Source organism: Aethalodelphis obliquidens, unplaced genomic scaffold (genome assembly GCF_003676395.1).
Source record: "Aethalodelphis obliquidens isolate GAN/ISIS:26980383/991018 unplaced genomic scaffold, ASM367639v1 scaffold87, whole genome shotgun sequence".
NCBI lineage: Eukaryota > Metazoa > Chordata > Mammalia > Artiodactyla > Delphinidae > Aethalodelphis > Aethalodelphis obliquidens.
In genome coordinates, this window is record NW_020838031.1 from 4,498,207 (window position 1) to 4,517,530 (window position 19,324).

The window sequence follows — 19,324 nt, forward strand, 5'->3', positions numbered from 1 at the left end:
ATTTCAATTTCCCCGAAACCTCTCGCAGCCCTGGGCTGACTCCGCCTCCCGGGACACAAGGGCGCGGCACACCCAAAGCCGCATAGCGCGAGCCTCGAGGGCTGCCTGAGGCCCTGGGGGCTGGGCGGGCCGGGTGCGGTGGGCGGGCCCTGGGGGCGGAGTGGGCCCAGGTGAGGTGGGCTGTCCCTGGAGGCGGGGCGGCCCCTGGGGGAGGGGCGATGCGGGGCGAGCCCAGAGGGGGCGAGCGCAGGCGGTGTCTGGCCCAGGGGGCGGGGCGGGCCCAGGGGGAGGGGCGAGGCGGAGCGGACCCGGAGGGGGCGGGCGCAGACTGTGTCTGGCCCAGGGGGCGGGGCCGGGGCGGACCCTGGGGGCGGGCTCAGGCGGCGGCTAGGCCGAGCGTGCTGCAGGCCGTCCGCAGGCCCAGCGCGCCACCATGGAGCGACAGCCCCGGCGGCCGCTGGGACCGCTGCAGCAGCAGAGGCATCCGAGGAGGAACGGGGGCTGAAGCCGTGGCCTCCGGGTAGTGGGCCCGTGAACACCCGCCGTCCCCGAGCCCCGACTCCTCCTCCCTGCCTTCCCGGGCGCAGGAGGTGACCCTGCCGGACGATGCGCGTCCCCGGCCGCCCCCGGGGCTGAGCCCGCCGCCCCGCGCTCGGCCCTCGCTCTCGCCGTCGCCCTCCATGGCCTTGCCGGGTGCCGAGGTCGCGGCTGACAGGCCGGGGTCGCCGGCGCCGGGCGCCCCCGCCGGCTCCGCGTCGTCGTCGTCCGCCTCCTCCGGCGGCTCGGGCTCGGCCTCGGCCTCGGCCTCGGCGGGAGCAGGGCTGTGGGCCGCGCTGTACGACTACGAGGCGCGCGGCGAGGACGAGCTGAGCCTGCGACGCGGCCAGCTGGTGGAGGTGCTGTCCCAGGACGCCGCCGTGTCGGGCGACGAGGGCTGGTGGGCCGGCCAGGTGCAGCGGCGCCTCGGCATCTTCCCCGCCAACTACGTGGCGCCGTGCCGCCCGGCCACCCGCCCCGCGCCGCCGCCCGCCCGGCCGCCGCCGCCGCGGCCCGGCTCGCCTGTGCACGTCGACTTCGAGAGGCTGGAGCTCCAGGAGCTCATCGGCGCTGGGGGCTTTGGGCAGGTGTACCGCGCCACCTGGCAGGGCCAGGAGGTGGCGGTGAAGGCGGCGCGCCGGGACCCGGACCAGGACGCGGCGGCGGCGGCCGAGAGCGTGCGGCGCGAGGCCCGGCTCTTCGCCATGCTGCGGCACCCCAATATCATCGAGCTGCGCGGCGTGTGCCTGCGGCAGCCGCACCTCTGCCTGGTGCTCGAGTTCGCCCGCGGCGGAGCGCTCAACCGCGCGCTGGCCGCCGCCAACGCCGCCCCGGACCCCCGCGCGCCCGGGCCGCGCCGCGCGCGCCGCATCCCCCCGCACGTGCTGGTCAACTGGGCGGTGCAGATCGCGCGGGGCATGCTCTACCTGCACGAGGAGGCCGTCGTGCCCATCCTGCACCGGGACCTCAAGTCCAGCAACAGTAAGTAAGGGCGGGTGGGGTGGGGGGAGTGGAGGGGGAGCGGAGGACGCAACCGCGCCCAGCGCAGCCCACCTCGGTGCGGGCGCTGGGCGGGCTCCGCGGGGCCAGGTGCTCGGGGGAAGGAGGCGGGGCTCGGCCTCCCGACGCCGGCAGCCCCTCCTAAGCCGGCCTTCCGGGGCTCAGAGGGCCATCTGGACCCTGGTTACTTGCTTTGGGGCAGGTGATACACTTACCTTGCCGGGTTTCTTTCAGGTGCCTTTTTTAGAAAGGCAGATCAGACTTGCTTGCCGAAGACACAGTTGTAAAATATCGGGGCTTTCTGGAAACCTCACGGTGCTGTTTGGCCTTTGGGTACAATAAGTGGTTCATTTGGATAGAACTTTGCAAACCGAGGCCGTCCTCGGGAACCCATGGCCCCCCGTCTTGCCTAGTGGCCTACATCAAACTGCCCTTCGCTTCAGCTTTACAAGCACTGTGTTGAGGTCTCTCCTTTCCCGCTTTAAATATGGCTTCGTGTCCTTTGACGTTAACAAAGAGTTTTCATTCAAATGTCTCTGCCCATGAAGTAGGTTTTCATTATTGGTTCGGTGGCTTGAGTGTTGGTGAATAGTCTTCAGACCCAGAAACACCATTTGTGCCATCATGCACTTTGGGGTGGATTTCAGAGCAAGTTCATTGTCCTTGTGCAGGTACTTGAAATCCTGAAGACCTGGCCTGTATCATTCACTTTGTTTATAAATCAGGGTGCATTTTCCAGATGTCAGTAAGGAACTGACAAATGAACTAAACGCAAATCCTATTAAGTTTCATCGTATAAAAGATATAATAGCGTTAGCTGCTTAAAGTTTGTTCTTCAGTATTGCAGATCACTTCACATTCTGAGTGTCCTGCCCATGGATCCCATAAGCCTCTCTCCCCAGTGAAGTCCTGTGAGCCTTTGTCTGCCGGAAGCTTGCTGTAGAACCGGGTATTTTAAGGACAGCAGGAGCATTCCGCTTGCTCTGGTTGTTCGCAGTTGCCGCAGTTCTGTGATAGACATGGAACCCGGCCTTTTACAGACCTACTCTGTTTCAGGACATCGAATCACCAACACGGGGACTTCTCTGGTGATGTAGTGGTTAAGACTCCAAGCTTCCACTGCAGGGGGCACGGGTTCAATCCCTGGTCCTGGTCCAGGAACTAAGATCTCACATGACCTGGGGCGCAGCCAAAACAAAAACAAAAAAAATCACCAACACAGGCAAACTCTTTGGGTTGGACTCGTCCTTAGATGGAAGAATTAAAGGGTCTGTAACTATTACTTTTGTATTATGCTTAGGCTGTTTCATAGTAATGCTTGAGGTCCATGTGACCTGTTCACAAAGAAGAGCAAGTTTGCTAGTGTTTGTAAAAGCATAAGGAGGCTAGATTAATCCATGTTCCAACGTAGAAATGAAAAACTTTAAAAGGACTAATACTGTTAAATAGTGAAAAGAAATAATATGACCCTGGAATAATAACGTGGTTAAATAGTTTTTATTGACACCAGAAAAACTTGTAGGGTGGAACGAGTAGACTACTGTGTCTCTGGGAGATATTATGTAATCTGAAGGTGATTATATGCTGCAACTTCGTTTTCGAAAGACTTTTCACCCTCAGAATAAGTTGCCAAACTTCCTGGAGCATTTTAATTTCTGTAATTGTCAGGCAGGGTTGCCTTTGCACTTGAAGTATCGTACTTTTTAAAAAGACTTAATTGGCTAGGTCACTCCCCTAGCCAAATGTTTGTTACGATATGACCACTTTTATAGTTTTTTGATTTCCACAACATAGCACTTTGAATGGGGCCTAAAAGGTGCAGATCACAGCATCTAGCACATTGCTTTATCTTGGATCTGGCGTTATTTATTCAATGAATAAATGCAGATACTTTGGGACCCTTTTATGATATATGAAGCCATAACTTATTTTATTTTAATTTTTTAAAATTAATTAATTTATTTAGTTAGTTTTGGCGTTGGGTCTTCGTTGCTGCGCGCGGGCTTTCTCTAGTTACAGCGAGCAAGAGCCACTCTTCGTTGCGGTGCACGGGCTTCTGATTGCGGTGGCTTCTCTTGTTGTGGAGCACAGGCTCTAGGCGTGCGGGCTTCAGTAGTTGTGGCACAGCGGGCTCAATAGTTGTGGCTCTAGAGCCCAGGCTCAGTAGTTGTGGCACACGGGCTTAGATGCTCTGCGGCATGTGGGATCTTCCCAGACCAGGGCTCGAACCCGTGTCCCCTGCATTGGCAGGTGGATTATTAACCACGGTGCCACCAGGGAAGACCTGAAGCCATAACTTCTTGTTCAGACTGTTTGAGTACAGCAGAGACTCTATTACAGTGTATTTTGTTTGACTTCATTGGTTATTTGCTAATGGTGGTAGTGAGTTAATGATAATGTCAACAAGGTTTTAAAAATCAATATTGAATTTTAGTTTTATTCTTTAGTCTACTCCTGTAACAAAGAGCCAGTATAGGACTACTTGGACCCGAGCTAGTAGAAATTATTGTTTAAAGCAAATGTTTAAAGTTATCAAAGTAAGATATGGCTCTCAATATGTTTTCTTTTATCTTTTCTCGTTGGTCTTTTTTTTTCTGTCGTATAGTCTGAGACAGTGTTTATGTTGAAATAAAAGCTGATCTTGTGATGGTACAAACAACTTTGTCCCTTCTCTAACAGCAAAAGATTGAAAGTTGAGCCACATTAGCAAGTTTTAAGCATCATTTATGTCGTTTAAATATGCTAGGCCCTGTCACTCCCAGATGCAAAGTAAATAGAAAACGCTTTGCTAAATCTGTATACCACAACTAGAGAGCCAGACAGAGCAACCTTGAGTTACTGTGAAAAGGGCCAGTTTTATATGCACTCAGAGCAGAGAAAAATCATCATGAGCTGGAACTCATTTATTCAACAGATTTTGAGGGCCCACCCTGTACCAGGCACTTCTGGGCCCCGGGACACAAGTGGCAAAGCAGATGGCAAACAGTGTCCCCTCCAGCACAGGGCTTAGTCTGATAGGGAAGCTGGATGGCAGTCATGAAAATATCAGGAAGTGCTGTAGAGGAAAAGAAAGCATGGTGACGGGTGGAGAGCGAAGGGGAGAAGGATGATGTCTGTGTCTCCAAGATTACCCTGGCCGCTCTGGTGAATGGACTAGTAATTGGCCTGAGTGAAGGCTGGGGAGGTTCTCCAGGCCAGAGAAGACACTGACTTGACTGAGGGCGGTAGCAATGGAAGTGGTTTTCAGGGAAGTTACCAGGACGGAGTGAAAAGAAAATGGTACAGTATGTGAATTGCTGAGGGGGTTTGAATTATTAGAATTTAGTCCTAAGTGTTTTGTTTATTCTGGTGTAGTTCAGGACTGAAAGAAAATTGCATGGCATGATTTATGGTTCCTTTCTTACTAATGTTGCTTACTGTGTTCTACCTTTTTTTTTTTTTAAAGCAGAAAATAAACGTTCCGTGACAAACTGAGCCAGAGACTTTGGTAGCTGCTTATTTGTGTACTTTTTATTTGTCCCAATTTTTATCCCAATTTTTTTTGATCCCAATTTTTTTTTAGCCCTCTGGGAGTAATTATTATCTATATAATTATCTACAAGGACATCTACAGTCTATAAATAGACATAGTTATACTTATTATGAAATGCAATTTAGAGCTTTTGCTAGAACAAACTACAAAAGGAGTCTAAATTCTGTTTTAGCTTCTCTCATTAGGGCAGTGTTAATAAAGGAACTATTTGAGAAAATTATAGCCAACGTGATCTCCAGATAAGGTGCTTAAAAAGCTCATAAGAGTGATCCGGAGGAGCTATTAATTACGCTACTATCAGTTAAGAGAAATGCGTCTTCTCCCTTCTCTTGTCTGTGCAGCTTCATACCACAGCCTCTTCCTATTCCAAGGGTCCAGGGAGATCAGTCCAGAGAGCGCAGTGGTGACAGAGAGCTAATCAGCTTGTGAAACAGAATTGGCTAAAGATGTTCTTGAAAGAAGAGCAGGTCACCGCCATCTTCCCCTACCATTTTTATGCTTGCATATTAAAAAATAAATAGTCCACTTTTCATTTCTTATAGTTGAAAGGAGGGGCAGTAATTTAGTGCTGGCTTATGCTCACTTTCACTGTGCATCTCTGATCACTTTGTAGTCACTGTCAAGTGTATTAAAGTATGGGAATGGAAAGAGGAGAGGGGAAATCTCCATCATTTCAGAAGGCCGTCTGTAATTCCTGCTTTCCCACACTAGCCTGGGAGGGTTGAACTTTTCCAGAATAGTGCAGCACCGGAAGGAGCCTTGGCTTTGAAATCAGACCTGGGTTTGAATATTGGTGTCTTCCTCTACAAGCTGTGTGACCTTGGGCAAGTGATACAACCTCCTTGAGCCTGAAAGTCTTGACTGCTGATACTGCAGGGAAAATCTGTTTAATATTTTTTTATCCCTTCCTAGGCAATTGGGTAGATTCCGCATGAAAGTAGGTGGCTTTTTTAGGGGACAGTTAGGAGTCAGGTGTGGCTAGAAAGAAAGCAAGACGGGCTTTTGCTGGGAAGGAGACAGGCGTTTAACAAGTGGCCAGACAACATGGCCTTGAATGGCACACTGAGAGGTGTGGACTGTCTCACAGCAAAAGCGAGCCATTGACAGTTCTGAGGAGGAAAGTGCTCTGATCTGCTGTAAGACAAACATCTACAAAGAAAAACATATAAGCTTGGGATACTTTGCTTTATGACTGTATCTATCATAGGTTATCAGGGCAGAAATAGAAAATAAAATACTTGGACATTGGTTTGGCATAAATTATTTCTCATTTATGACCAGAGCCTAGTTTTTAAAATCACTGTTTGTTTAATGAACGAATTTAGGGCACCAGAGTTAGAAGATAATGACCAGATTTACTATTAACTCCAAATTTCAGTGTGACTGTCTCCAAACCCTCTGTGGTACTTGAAGGGCTCCCAAAAGGTGGAATGAAGGAGTTTTAGGGGCCAGAAGAAGGGTTCCTGGTGAGGTTGGGCCAACTGTGCTGGTTTTATTTTGGAGACTGAAACAAATTTGTACAACTGACTCTGAATCAGTATGAATTTAGTTATTTTTAAAAATTCATCTTCTTCAAGTATTGCTTTATCTTTAAGTAAATAATAGTAGTAACAGAAACAATGGCTGACATTTATTTAATGCTTACTAGATGCTGGGTATTGTCCAAACTTTATCCTCATTTATTCCTCACAGCGACCTTTTGAGGTAGGTACTTTAAGTATCCCCATTTTACAGATGAAGAAACTGAGGCCAGGGATTAATTGACTTGATCAGGGTCACTCCACTTGTCAGAGAATTGAATCCAGGGCCTCTAATCCCAGAACTTGGTTACCAGTTCTCAGATGCTTGTTCTCAGAACCCCAAAGAGCTTTTGTTGATGTGGGTTCTAGCTATTGATATTTGCCATATTAGAAATTTAAAATGATAAATCTAAAGGTATTTAATATAAAAGTAACAATAGATCCGTTACACGTTAATGTAGAGGGAAACCCTTATTTTCCAAAACAAATTTAGTGAGGAGAGTGGCATTGCTTTACTCTTTTGAAGCTCACTTTGATGACATAAAGGAAGACAGATGAACATTCACAGCTGCTTCTGCATTTAATCTGTCGCCACCTTAGGGCTGCTCCGGGTCCCGGGACCGTACTTTGAGAACCCCTAGGCCAGATGGCCCGTTCTGCTGATGGAGAATGGCACTCCAGAGCAGTTGCTCCCACACCTAATGTAGCATCAAAAGCTCTCCATAAACTTCTAAAAATAAAATTCTCTGTCTCACTTTTGGATATTCTGATTTGGTTGCCTTAGTTGGGAACAAGCAATGAATTTTTTTCCTAACATTTTATTTTCAAAATCTTGGACTATACAGAGTTGAAGGAGCTTTTAAGTAAACACTTGTGTACTCACCACCTAGATTCTACCATTAATGTTTTACTAAGTTGCTTTAATACAAACCTCACCCTATGCTTCCATCAATCCATCCTGAGCTTGGGATGCAGCAAGATATTTTTTTAAAAAGCTTTTGGGTGATTCAGGTGCAGAGCCAAGTTTGGAAGCTGCTGTCCAAAGGACCAGATGTGTGGGTCCGTTCTCATGGTTCTCTGGGTTGGTATAGAAATTCCACCATGGCCACAGACTGTATCCCACATCCAGTGAACTGTCTGGTGACCTTGGATGGCTGGGTCACAGTAGGCACTAAGTGAGGGTATGGGTGGCTTATTCGGGACTTGTGTCTCTGGGGAAAGGATTATCCAAGCATTTGTCCCACTGACCTGGGGGGACAAATGGTGCTATTGTGGCATCTAAGATTTGGGCTCTGACTCTACTACTCTCCAGCCATGGGCTCATGGGCCCCGACTTTCTGAATAGGGTGATGTGAGGATCAGTGAGAGAGTATATGCCTGGCATCACCACACTTTCCCCTGCAGGTCCAGATGATAAATGATAAATATGATTGCTTTGCAGACCATCTAGTCTCTTTTGCAACTCTTTAAGTCTCCTGTTTGGCCCATAAGATATAGTTTGCTGACCCCTGGTATTTGTCAAAGTATTTAATAAACTGTAAGATGCAACCTAAATGTAAGCTGGGGACTATACTCATTTTTACATATGGTTTGGAAGCTCTCTGAGGGCTTTAAATGTTTCCTGATTTGTGTGTGTGTGAACTCCTTGGTACCTCAAAGTTTTCTACAATTCTTTGTAACCCAAGGACTTTATTATTATTCATTCTGCAAAATATAGTGCCACGTGGTCACACATCTGTTCATCTTGGTTGGGTGTGAGGGTCTTTTAGTTCATCTGGCTCACTTGATCCAGGCCAGCCAGTGGCACAAGGAAACAGGCCTGAGCTTTGTTCCTTTAGGGAGTACTGCCATCTGCACGCTTTGGCAGGTCTACTTGTAACTTGGGTTGATAAATTGAGGGTCAAGGAGAAGGCAGGAGGTACTGAGTTACCAGTTGTAACTGTTTCACTACCAGAGTTCACTACTAGGACATTTTTTTTACGCTCTTTGAAAAAGAGCAAATCACTTGCCGTTTGGGGAAGTAATTGTATATAGGATGTTTGAGTGATTGTTGGCTTAATTGACTTTCAGGAGTTATTTTGTTTCAGGTTTTCTGCAAATACTGACTCTAACATCAACTACATTACTTTCCGTTTACTAATATGTTAATGGAGCATGTTATGGAAGATTCCTCCCTCATCAGTTTACTTTGTTCCATACCTTGACAAAATATTGAAAATACTCCGCTGACAGAAATAGAGAGCTAGATTTTCACGCAATGAATTGTAGGAAGTTTTCTCATTAAAACTGTGTGTTGTGTGTGTCCATGAAAAGGTTTGTACCGCGGCGTTTGCTTTTGGTGTTAAGAGCAATGTGAAGCTGTGTTTTAGCTGACCGCGTCTCTCTGGACTTTGCAGAAGTCTCTCTCCTTGTGTTTAGCGAGCTGACTCATTCATTCACATCACAGTTATTTGGTGACTGTGTACTACGTGCCAGGGACGCTCCAGGCTCTGGGTGGTCAGTCGTGAGCAAAGCAGAAGCAAATTCCTCCCCTCGTGGAATTTACATGCCAGTGGGCAACATGGACATTAAAGGGTAAATGGTGAAAGATGTAGTATGGTGGAGGGTGGTAAGTGCTCAGTAGAAAAACTAAAAGTTGAAAGGAGGGTGAAAATGTTGGGGTGAGGCGTTGACGGCTTAGAGTGTATGGCTAAGGAAGGCCTTCCAGAAAAGGAAGCAACACCTGAAGAAGGGGGAAAGTGGGTCCTCTGGGGAGACAAACCCTCATAGAGGGAACGGAAATTGCTCCCCAGAGCAGGAGGCCGGTGTGACAGGAGAATCATGAAAGGGAATCACAGAGCACCAGGGAGTCAGAAGGGGGTCAGACCATGCAGGGTCTCGTCAGCCACTGGAGAGGTTTGGGCTGAGGCCCAGGCTCTGAGTGCCATTGTAGCAGATCACACGGCTGCAGTTTTGAGAACAGACGGAGAACCAGGGTGGAGGCGATCACTTGGGAGTTGGCAGCATGTCTGTGGCATGAAAGCCCTGAGATTGGCTGAGATTATCTGGGGACTGAGTGCTCATAGGAAAGACCAGGGGTCAGGGACTGAGTCCTGGAGGGTCACCATCAATTAGAGGCCCCGGAGACAGGAAGGAACCAGAAGAAGGAGCAACTAGAAAAGGAGTGAAAACGGGGGAATGTTGTGATGCTGGGGAGCCAGAGAAGGATGTGATTCAGGGAAGAATGATCAGCTGTGTCAGTCACTGCTGATGGATCAGTATCCAAATAACTGCTTTGTTGTCATTATTTCTAAAACAGTCTGTACTGTTGAGGGCACAGGTGAGTCGGTTTTCTATAATCAGTAGCTGACTTGACATGGAAAGGCTTATACTAATTCATCTTCTTCCTGCTCATTCTTCCCCTTCCAGTAGTCACTCACTCATGTAACAACTGTTTATTGAGTGTATAAAAATGGTAGATGGGGCTTCCCTGGTGGCACAGTGGTTGAGAGTCTGCCTGCCGATGCAGGCGACACGGGTTCGTGCCCCGGTCCGGGAAGATCCCACATGCCGCGGAGCGGCTGGGCCCATGAGCCATGGCCGCTGAGCCTGCGCGTCCGGAGCCTGTGCTCCGCAACGGGAGAGGCCACAACAGTGAGAGGCCCGCGTACCGCAAAAAGAAAAGAAAAAGGTAGATGCTGTGCAGTAGAAATAAACCAATATTAAACAAATATTAACCGGGTGCAAATTCTTTCCTCCAGTTGCTTACAATTTAGTTAGAGAGGTGAGACCCACGAGTGAGATAAGGCAGTGTTTAAGTGTAGTGATGGGAGTGGTACAGCTTTAAGTGCGCTCGAAATGCAGAGAACTTCTAGTGAGGTTATGAGGAAGGCACCCAGGGGGACATGGTGTTGATATCTACAGGCTCATATAATATTGGAACAGGGAGACAGTGACAAAGCTGCACATTCTGTTTTCTGTTGTTTGTTTTGTTTTGTTTTTACTAGAAGGAGAAAATGAGATTCCAAAGGCCAATGGACTTGAAGGCAGTCTCACAGTTAGTGCTGCAGTGCAGCGAATCCAGGGCTGGTGCCCGGTTGCTTCTGTGGGAAATGGAGGCCAGGTATGGTTTTGCGGAGGATGCAAGGGGAAGGCAGTCCATGCAGCAGGCACCAGGAGCTCAGAGACACTGACGCAATGCTGTGTTTCTTAGAAGTGGCTTTTAATACACAGAATCGTAGAGTGTAGGGTTTTTTTCGGAGAGTCCAGGAAGAGCTGAAAAGATCATGGAGACCGAGGTTGAGAAGGGACTTGAAGATCAGGATGAAGGCCTCCAGAGACTGGTGAGCAGATGAGTGGTGTAGGTGCGGGAACAGACGGAAGAAATGTGAGGAAAATCGGTGCTATTTGGTAAACTTAGAAACTTATCATTTTTTTTCCCCTGTAAATGAATGGTTGATTGTTTTCAGAGTTGAAATTCACAGCGTAACCTTCCTGTCTTAGACTGAGACACAGGTGTTTTGTTAGTATACTCTTTCACATTGTTGCTTTTCTCAACTGATTTCTTTCTTATGACCTTTTTTTTTTTTTGATAACATATTCCTAGTTAAAGGTTAATTAAAGTGAACCTATTTGACTCAAGTGGAATTTGGACCAGCACTCCCATAAATGTTGAGGAAATAGAATGGACACATTGTAATTGCTTTTTAAAATATACATTATATACTATAATTCGGAAAATTCCACAGTGAAACTTCAAAGGCGCCGGAAAAATCGAGTGCCTCATGGTTGAATAAGTAGACAAAGCACAAGCTGTAGAGGCTGATTGTCCCAGAATGGGGCTGACGGGGGTCAAAAATCTTTACGGACGCGGCACAAGCCGGGGGCTGAAACGCCGGTCGCTAGGTCGCTAAGGAGAATTGACCATTTCTGTGGCCCAGAAGGCGGATGTGCCCCTCTGAGCATGGTCATTCCCGGAGGTCCTCTTCCTGGTGAGGTCAGGAGGCGGAAGCACCGCCAGCCTGTCCTCGGCTGAAACCTGGCCAGGTGCCCGGTCACGTGACCTGTCGGGACACTGGCTATTTCTGGTTTCGGTCACTTTGCCCCAAAGATAAGGAATTTGAGGAATTCTGCTGAACACCTCTGAAATAGAATCCAGAACAATGGGCCTTTCATGGAACTCTAAACTTTTGACGTTCAGAGTGTTATTTTAACTTGTTTTCTGTTAGTTGAAAGCTCCCGTGGAAACTTTGGACTCCGGGTGAGGGCAGGTGTTTTAAAGACCGCGACGCAAAGGCTGCTAATACCGCATTCTGCCACGGCATTGCTTGAGAAATGCGATCAATTTAAAATATTTAGCTTTTCGTTCTCGCTTGGAGTTCCGTTTGTATTTATTTTAGAGTTGCCTTTCTGAGCTTTTTGTTCCTTAAGGGCTGCCAGGCCTTACTTGGGGCCTGGGGACACAGCGTGGTTTTAATGCCCATTTTAATCAGTGCTTCCTCATGCCTTCCTAACTTGGGTGTTTTTCAGAAGGAGGAGATCATGTATGTGAAAGTGTCTTGGAAAACAAAGTTTTATAGAACTGCAAGCCATCTTGATCATTAATTTGGAGTCTTTTTTGGTGGTAAGGATATCATTGTTTAAAAGTGAAATTAGTGTGTATTATAAGGGGGAAAAATGTAATACAGCTGATGAAGTAGCTAATCTATCTGTTATTTTTTGTTTCTGTGGCTTAAGTATATGGGGTTTTAAAGGATTAAATATTTATTTTTCTTGATATTCATGAGGCATCAGGACTGAGAAATAAATATTCCTTAAACTGAATGGAAGGAAGGAAAATTCAAAAATTAACAAAATGAAATTTCTGGTTGTTCTGCCCCCTTTTCATAACTGGTAGCTTTATATGTAGCACGAAGACTGGAAAGATAGTCATGCAGGTGGGATCTGAAGCGTGGCCCTGTATTGTAGGCGTATGATCTGGGATAACATTTCTGAACTGTGAACTGGAGACTGTAATTTCCATTTCATAGAATGGCATGAGGATCCAATGAGATATTATGTGAGTGGAAACAGCTCTACATAGAAGAGGATTAATAAATGGTAGGCAATAATCTTCTTAGAACTGGTGATAATTATTAATAGAAACTATTCCATTGGCCATTTGATGTAGAAGGTACTGCGTTAGGTGATTGGGGGATAGAAGGAGGTGCTTGCTCTCCAAGTCTTACAGTTAGAAGATCGCTTGGGGAAAGGAATATCACAACACAGCAGTATTTATTCAGTATTGGCGACTTATAATAAGTCCCCACTCAGCTGTCTCATGTTGGTTCTCTCCAGTTGCATTAACTCTGTGACTGTCTAAATTGATGATACGAATGTGAATCTATTGCAAAGTGAAATTTCAGGCCTTGCAAAGTGATAGGATTTCCTGACATCCGTGAAAGTGATTTTGAAGGTTTGCTAAACACACTTTCAAACCCATCAATAAAGGGTGTGTGTAGGTATACGTATGTGTCATCCTTATAAAATGCTTACTGCGTCTCAGACCTTGTTCTGAGCACTTTACATGTATTCATTTCCTCGTCTCTACAACGTTATGATGTATGTCCTGTCCTAATTCCCATGACAGGCAAGGAAGCAGAAGCAGAGTCCAAACCGAGCAGTCTGGCCCTGGAGTGCATGCTTCCATCACTACGCCACAGCGCCTCCACTTAGATCAGATGATAACTGTCCAGTGGCAGGAAATCAGAAAGGAAGAGCATGGGCAGCTGCATACAGAGAGCTCTCCAAAGGATAAAGAAATCGCTTGTGAAAAATTGATAAAACTGTCACCTGAGCAATGCAGGCAGTAGTTAGGACCACGGACCCAGGGGTCAGACTGCTTGAGTGGCACTGCGCCTCAGCTGCGTGACCTTGGATGGATTACTCAACATCTCTGTGTCTCAGTTTCCTCATCTGTCAAGTACAGATGATTAATAATATCCACCTATAGCACTGTGGTGGGGATTATCTGATTAAAATACCTGTAAGTGTACCTGACAGACAGAATGTGCTCAGTCAGCGCTCATTATTCCTATAACATTTGGGCAAGTGGTCCCCCTTAAGATCCCATTCCACAGATCAAACATGAAGTGTCTTATGCTAGTCTCCAATTTTGTCTGGATAATTTAGTCTAAGAAACCTCCCACACTTGTTCGTTTTTGTCCTTCTAAGAGTTAGTGCATAGTTGCAACGATGACAAAAATGTTGTTAAATAAAGAATAAAATAAACTTATTTTTATGTTATTTTTCAAGGTGAAACCCGAATAACAGCTCTCCCCCGCCCCATAGACATATATTCTGTTAACTGAAGTTTGGATTACTGTTCAATTGGATTCAGTGTTGCTGAATTTTTTTCAGTACAAATTATTCTCTGATAATGAAGACCTGTCTCTTGGGATTTTTGTGAGGCTTGAATGAAATAGCACTTGTGAAGTACAAGGAATATAGTGGATACTGACGATGGCTGGTGACTCTTAGGACTTGGTTCTTATTTCTATTAGGTAGGAAGTGGCATGGGCAAAGGACAGACATAAGAATGGGCCCCTTTTGTTAATTTCACCTGCAAACACTAAGCACCTGCGCTGAATCAGACGCGACACAGAGTGGGTGCGCGTGGGTGAGCGTGAATTGCACGCCTCTCTCACCATTGTCTTCCTCTCCCTGCCATCTCACCGCCTACACACACACACACTCTCTCTCCCTCACTTGTACGCCCCCTGTTTCACACTTAACATACTCACTGTCTCAGAGCTAACAGCAGTGGAGGAGTCTGATGAAAGCACACAGTCTGGTACCTGGTGCCTCGTAGAACTGTCACAGAAACACAGAGCTCACGGGAGGGTGGAGGAGGTGATGGTTCCCGGCTTGGGGGTATTTGGAAGGTGTCGCTGAGCAGGTATCGTTTGGGCTGGATGAGCAGCCGGCCTGCCTTGAGCAGAGCAAGCTCGTCCGTAGAGGCACGGGGCGTAGTTTGAAGTGTAGGTTGCTGTGCGAATCTAGGGGCGGTGATTGCCCAGGTTTTGGAGTGTGTGAACCTTCTCCCTGAGTTATGGGGAACCATGGAATTTTTTTTTTAATGCAGGTTTATTGAGGTATAATTTATATAAAAAGTCACACCCCCCCGAGGGCGTTCAGTTTGATGAGCTTTGACAAATGCATATAATCCTGTAACCACCACCACCAAGAGAGAATTCGCATCACCCGGAAAAACTCTCCCGTGTAGCGCTGCCGTCAGACCTTTCCCCTCAGCCTCCAGAAACCGCTGGTCTGATTTCTGTCCCTCTTCCAGGATGTCATACGGGATCATAGTACATAACCTTTCATGTGTGGCTTCTTTCTCTTAGCGGAATGGTTTTCAGATTCATCCCTGTTGTGACATGTATCGGTAGTTTATTCATGAGAGGTTTAAAAAAATAAAAGGATGCCACAACACTATAGGAAGATGAATCTGCTCGGGGTGGCATGTGGGCGAGAGAGGAGAGAGGGACAGCACCCAGTCCAGTGAGAACGATTGGAATTCAGGTTAGGGACAGTGAAGCCAGAAGTCACATGGTGGCAGGGAAGTGGAGACGGGCCATCTGCGAGGCATTCGGGTGAACTAGAAAAACTGCACTGCAGGTTGGAAGGCTGGGTTTTAAGGAAGGAGTGAGGAGATAAGTTAGAAAAAAACAGTAGGTTTAAACCATTCCTTCTGTAGCAAATGGGAAGGAGTAGCGTGGATATGGAGCTGCATTAGAGCCTCATGGAAAACCGGGGAGACATTTCTGCTTCGTTATAGGCAGAGAAGTCAAGCAGTGGAGAGAGGAACCCAAGGCCCTGGGAAGGGCGGGGCAGGCGGGTGCAGGTGGGCAGTGATGGGAAGCTCCGTTGTTTTAGCTCCTGCTGCACAGAGAGCTCAGGGCAGTCCCGGCATCAGCTCGGTTCCTGAAAGCTGCTCTTGGGCGTTCTGTATTTTGTCAGGAGGCTGGGGGCTGGGGAAACCAGCAACTGGATAATGTTTCTCTGAAGTTTTAACTTTTTGCTGCATTTCAATCTTTGGTAAAGCAATCATATCTCATAAAATACCTCCATGAGTTAACATATCTATAAGCAATTTGCAATTTAACATAAGATAATCTTCAATAATAATGATTTATGGTAATATGCCATCTATTTGCAGTACTCTCGGAAGCATTCAGTAGAAAAGACTGCATTTAGATCAGGACCTAATTTCTTGGAAGAAAAACAATGTAAATATTTTCTTCCTATCAAGTAAACTTTCACAGACTTCTGATTCTACCTGTGATATCTCAGTAAATGTTTATTGCCCCTAGAAATCATTTACTTTCTCATAAAGAGTGCTAAAGCTGTACTGTGTCTGTGGATTTTTTTTTTTGCGGTACGCGGGCCTCTCACTGCTGTGGCCTCTCCCGTTGCGGAGCACAGGCTCCGGACGCGCAGGCTCAGCGGCCATGGCTCACGGGCCCAGCCGCTCCGCGGCATGTGGGATCTTCCCGGACCGGGGCACGAACCCGCGTCCCCTGCATCGGCAGGCGGACTCCCAACCACTGCGCCACCAGGGAAGCCCTGTGAATTTTTTTTAAACTTGTAACTTTAGGCACAAACGACCCACTAAAGGTTATGAAAAGCAAGATGTAAGTAAGATAAAATGGTAAAATGTAGGTTCGTTCTCAGTACTTTGCCAACTGCAGTGAAGATTGTGTTTTAAAAGCCAAAGAAAACTTGTAACTGAAAGATTATACAAATATGAAAGTATTCCACCTTTGATTTTCTTCTTCAGTATTGCTGCTGGAGAAGATAGAGCATGATGACGTCTGCAATAAGACGTTGAAGATTACAGATTTTGGGTTAGCAAGAGAGTGGCACAGGACCACCAGGATGAGCGCAGCAGGCACCTATGCCTGGATGGCCCCGGAAGTCATCAAGTCCTCTTTGTTCTCCAAGGGAAGCGACATCTGGAGGTGAGTAAGCACCACACATTTTGTTTTTGCAGGTGTCTGCAGAAGCTGGTTGCTACACGTCCTTTACATGAGTCCCCAAATACTCAGTAATTCTGAGCATAACCATACAGATAGTCCCCAGTCTGCAGTGGTTTGACTTAACAGGTTTTTTTGACGTTACAATGGCACAAAAGCAATGTGCATTCTCTAGAAACCGTGCTTGGGATTTGGCACTGGGATCTGTCCCAGGCTAGTGCTTCGTGGTCCAGTCCTCTCTCGTGAGGCTGGGCAGAGGCAGTGAGCTGCCGCTCCCGGTCAGCCCCGCCATCACGAGGGGAAACAACTGATACACTTACAACCATTTTGGACCCAGACAGCCATTCTGTTTTTCACTTTTGGTATCGTATGCAATCAATTCCATGAGATAGTCAACACTTTACTATAAAATAGGCTTTGTGTTAGATGATTTTGCCCAACTGCAGGCTAATGTAAGTGTTCTGAGCGCTTTTAAGAAAGACCAGGCTAAGGTTCAAGTAGTTTAGGTGCATCAAATGCGTTTTCAGCTTACGATATTTTCAACTAACGAAGGATTTATCCAGACGTAACCCCATTGTAAGTTGAGGAAGATCTGTATGGGCCTTTTTGAAGAAGGTTTTGTGGTTTGGATCAAGATTGTTGTAATCACAGCAGAATGGGTAACTTGAGATTTTGATTGTCCTGTGACTTCCATTTGATAAGAGAAACTTGTTAAATCTGAGGTTTGATTAAAACTGGTTATAACTTGAGTAAACAGTAATGCTGTTTCGTAAGGCCAGTTGGTAAATAAACATAAATTTCACTTTAAGCAAAAATTTTGATTCCTCATGACTCACAGACAGAATATTAGCATGGAAGGAGTTTGAGAAAAAAATTTAGATAACCTCCTTCATTTTATGGATTGCATTATCTAAAGATTAAAGCTTCTGGTTTGAGGATGGAGAGCTGAACCAAAATGGAATCCCAGGTTAGCTGGGTTTTCCATTTGGCTGTGTCTCATTAGGGGGTAAAGACACCATCCCTACCAGAACAACAGAGAAAAGTCACTCTGTTTATAGTTACAATGCACCAGGAGCTTACTTGCCTTCATTTAATGCTCATAAAATGCTGTGTGACTCGTATTAAAATTCCAGGATTTTTCTGTTTTTTTAACGGCTTTATTGAGATACAGTTCACACATCATACAGTTCACCCATTTAAGCTCTACAGTTCCATGGCCTTTACCTTCATCAGCACAGTCAGTTTAGGACATTTTGATAATCCAAAGAAGAAACCATGTACCCCTTGGCCATCACCCCAACACTCCTTCCCTCCCAGCCAAGGCAAGCACTAATCTACATTTTGTATCTTTAGATTTGCTTATTCTGGACATTTCCTGTAAATGGAATCAAATAATACGCGGTCCTCTGCCACTGGCTTTTCAATTAGCGTATTTTCAAGGTTCATGTCATAGAATGTATCAGAATTTCATTCTTATTTATTGCAGAATAATATTCCATTGGGTGGATAATACCACATTTTGCTTATTCGTTTATCAGTCGATAGCATGTGGGTTGTTTCCACATTTTGGCTAATTCTGAATAATGCTGCTCTGAACATTTATGAAGAAGTTTTTGTGAGGACATGAGTTTTCATTTCTCTTGGGTTTCCACCTGGGAGTGAAATTGCTGGGCCGCATGGTAATTATATGGTTAATCATTTGAGGAACTGCCAGACTGTTTTCCACCAGTTCTGGTTCCCACCAGCAGTGTATAAATACAGGCTTCTAATTTAATTGTTCTACTTGTGACTGTGAAGAAATTTTTCACCTGTGCCAGGGGTTCTGTAGTGTCTTAGGGCCGTTTTGAAAAACACAGAAGCTTGTGCCTCACCCCTGACTTAATGCCTTACACTCTGCTGGTGGAGACTGAGCCACACGTGTCTTTATAAAATATTCCATGTGTTTTCCTTGACTTAATCACAGTAATTTTCTGACCATGTAATGCCAAAATACTTCAGTGAAATAGGTGATTATTTTAAGAAATTATACTTCAAGACTCTGAAAACTAATAAAATATAAATCAGTTTTACATTTGGAATAATTAAGACTGTAACCATTTTACTATGTGTGCCTTTTAAAATAAACTCTGTAACTATAAGCTAGACGAACGCTGTACAACCTATATAAATGCTTTAGAGCGACCTCACCTGCTGTAAACATAGACTCAAAAGTAAGAAAAAACAGATTTCTAAAATCAGCCAGAATATGGGTTTTGAAGTCCAGACACTCCTGGAGAGAGGCCTTCCCTCAAAATCTGTTCATTTCTATTTCTCAATTATATGAGCTCGGTTATCTGATTTTCAGTAGAAGCATCTAAGCAGAAGAGGGGAGAGGGGTGCCAAGCTGGTAAAAAAAAAAAGAAAAAGGAAAGGCAGCTGAGAACAGAGTGGGCGCTAGGAGCGAACGAAAGCATGAAACGCTATGAAAAGGACTGGAATCTGCTGGCTTCCAGAACCACCTGGTTGTGGAGCCAGACGTCCACACACATCTGCAGAACGCATGGATATATTAAAGCCCAGCAGAGTCGTAGATGTCAGGATGCAGAAGGCAGGGAAGGCTGTCCCTCTGAACTGCACAGACCTTTGCTTTAGAACCTCCTTCATAATATTCCCATAGAAATAATTGCATTCAAGAAGCATGGCTCTGGTCTGTGGTGCTGGGGGCTGCTATATATACTGGTGTATTTAGTGATCATCCTCTC

The 19,324-nt window shown here is 46.2% G+C and overlaps 1 protein-coding gene across 8 annotated transcripts in view; it reads left to right on the forward strand.

The window, feature by feature from the left end:
• Positions 1 to 431: 431 nt before the first annotated feature.
• Positions 432 to 19,324, forward strand: part of MAP3K21 (mitogen-activated protein kinase kinase kinase 21) — a 71,890-nt gene continuing 52,997 nt past the window's right edge. For 4 of the 8 annotated variants that reach the window (XR_003430260.1, XM_027094150.1, XM_027094149.1 and 1 more), the window contains exons 1-2: positions 439 to 1,518; positions 16,388 to 16,568. Coding sequence is in view for 6 of the 8 variants with exons in the window: in XM_027094150.1 (XP_026949951.1) it covers positions 681 to 1,518; positions 16,388 to 16,568 (1,019 nt within the window). In the remaining 2 variants the exon portion in view is untranslated. Of the gene's footprint in view, positions 1,519 to 16,387; positions 16,569 to 19,324 lie in introns of all 8 variants that reach the window. The other 4 variants (XM_027094148.1, XM_027094152.1, XR_003430261.1 and 1 more) reach the window with 3 other exon arrangements.